We start from the raw sequence: 1,164 nt of genomic DNA, 5'->3' as shown, positions 1-1,164 counted from the left end.
TCTGCCTTTTGGGAACACACAAACTAGTTGGGATTTCAGAACAGCACACACACACACACTCACACACATACAGAGAGAGAGAGAGAATGATGTGGAGGCAGGGTGACAGAGAGGCTTCCTGGACTTGATTTCACATCTACCACTTAGAGCTATGTAACCTTGGGCAAGCCATTCATCTCTCTGTGTGACTCATTTCCTCAGCTGTAAAATTGAAGTAATAATAGTACTTACCTCATGGGGGCTATTAGGATTAGATAATCTAATATATAAAAGTACTTAGCACATGCCTGGCACATAGAAAGTACTTGATAAATAATAACTCATGCTACAATTTCTTTCCCCTGGCATGAAATTCATAGCTCATGTCGTACATCCAAGGTTTCAGTGAAGAAGTGATTGGTGGTAATTTGGAGCAAAGATGGCAATATCTATGTATGTTTTATTAACACTTCAACTTTGTCCCAAATAAAACTGGGAAATTTCTGATTCTACTTCAGAAGTATACTATGAAGGAATAATAGACACTGGGGTCTACTAGAGAGGGGAGATAGGGAGGCGGACAAGGGACGAAAAAATACCTATTGGGTAGTATGCTCACTGCTTGGGCGACAGGATCATTTCTACCCCAAACTTCAGCATCATGCAATATACCCATGTAACAAACTGCACATGTACTCCTTGAATCCAAAAAGAAAGTTGCAATTATAAAAAAAGAACTACCATGAAAAGACACTAGATTGGAATACTGGGGATTTCAGAAAACCAGATATTTTCCATTTAAGCTCTGGTATCAGAGAAGGTTTGAAAAATAAACATCTCAAAACCATAACTTTTTATTCAAAAGTATCTACTCTCTAAATTCTAGGGGACTATGTTTTATTTTTAGTACAACATGAAGGAAACTACAAAAATGATGAAATAGCCCATTTTTTAACTTGAAAAAATGATTTGCTTCAGGGTTTCTTTAAGTGGCAAGCACCTGTCCTGGATTTAAAATAAGATTCAATTTATCTAAATTCATTTTCCACTCAAATTTTTAGATGCATGCCCATTGCATAAAGCAAGATTTGCCCATATTATAAGGTATAGAAGCAAATTGCTGACGTCCATTTCCATTTTCTCAGCATTTGCAACCCAGCCTCTTATCATGCTGTGGCCAGCTAC

The 1,164-nt window shown here is 37.3% G+C and overlaps 1 protein-coding gene across 1 annotated transcript in view; it reads left to right on the top strand.

Annotated features, from left to right (window-relative positions):
- The first annotated feature begins 362 nt into the window (after positions 1-362).
- The window catches only part of LOC108521483 (glutamate receptor 3-like), an 83,856-nt gene continuing 83,054 nt past the window's right edge, over positions 363-1,164 (top strand). Inside the window, exon 1 of the mRNA XM_017861339.1 lies at positions 363-402. Coding sequence (XP_017716828.1) covers positions 363-402 — 40 coding nt within the window. The remainder of the gene's footprint in view (positions 403-1,164) is intronic.

This window comes from Rhinopithecus bieti, unplaced genomic scaffold (assembly GCF_001698545.2).
Source record: "Rhinopithecus bieti isolate Rb0 unplaced genomic scaffold, ASM169854v2 scaffold_61150, whole genome shotgun sequence".
In the NCBI taxonomy this organism is placed as follows: domain Eukaryota; kingdom Metazoa; phylum Chordata; class Mammalia; order Primates; family Cercopithecidae; genus Rhinopithecus; species Rhinopithecus bieti.
Note: the sequence above shows the minus strand (reverse complement) of the source record. Positions and strands in the feature narration are given on the sequence as shown.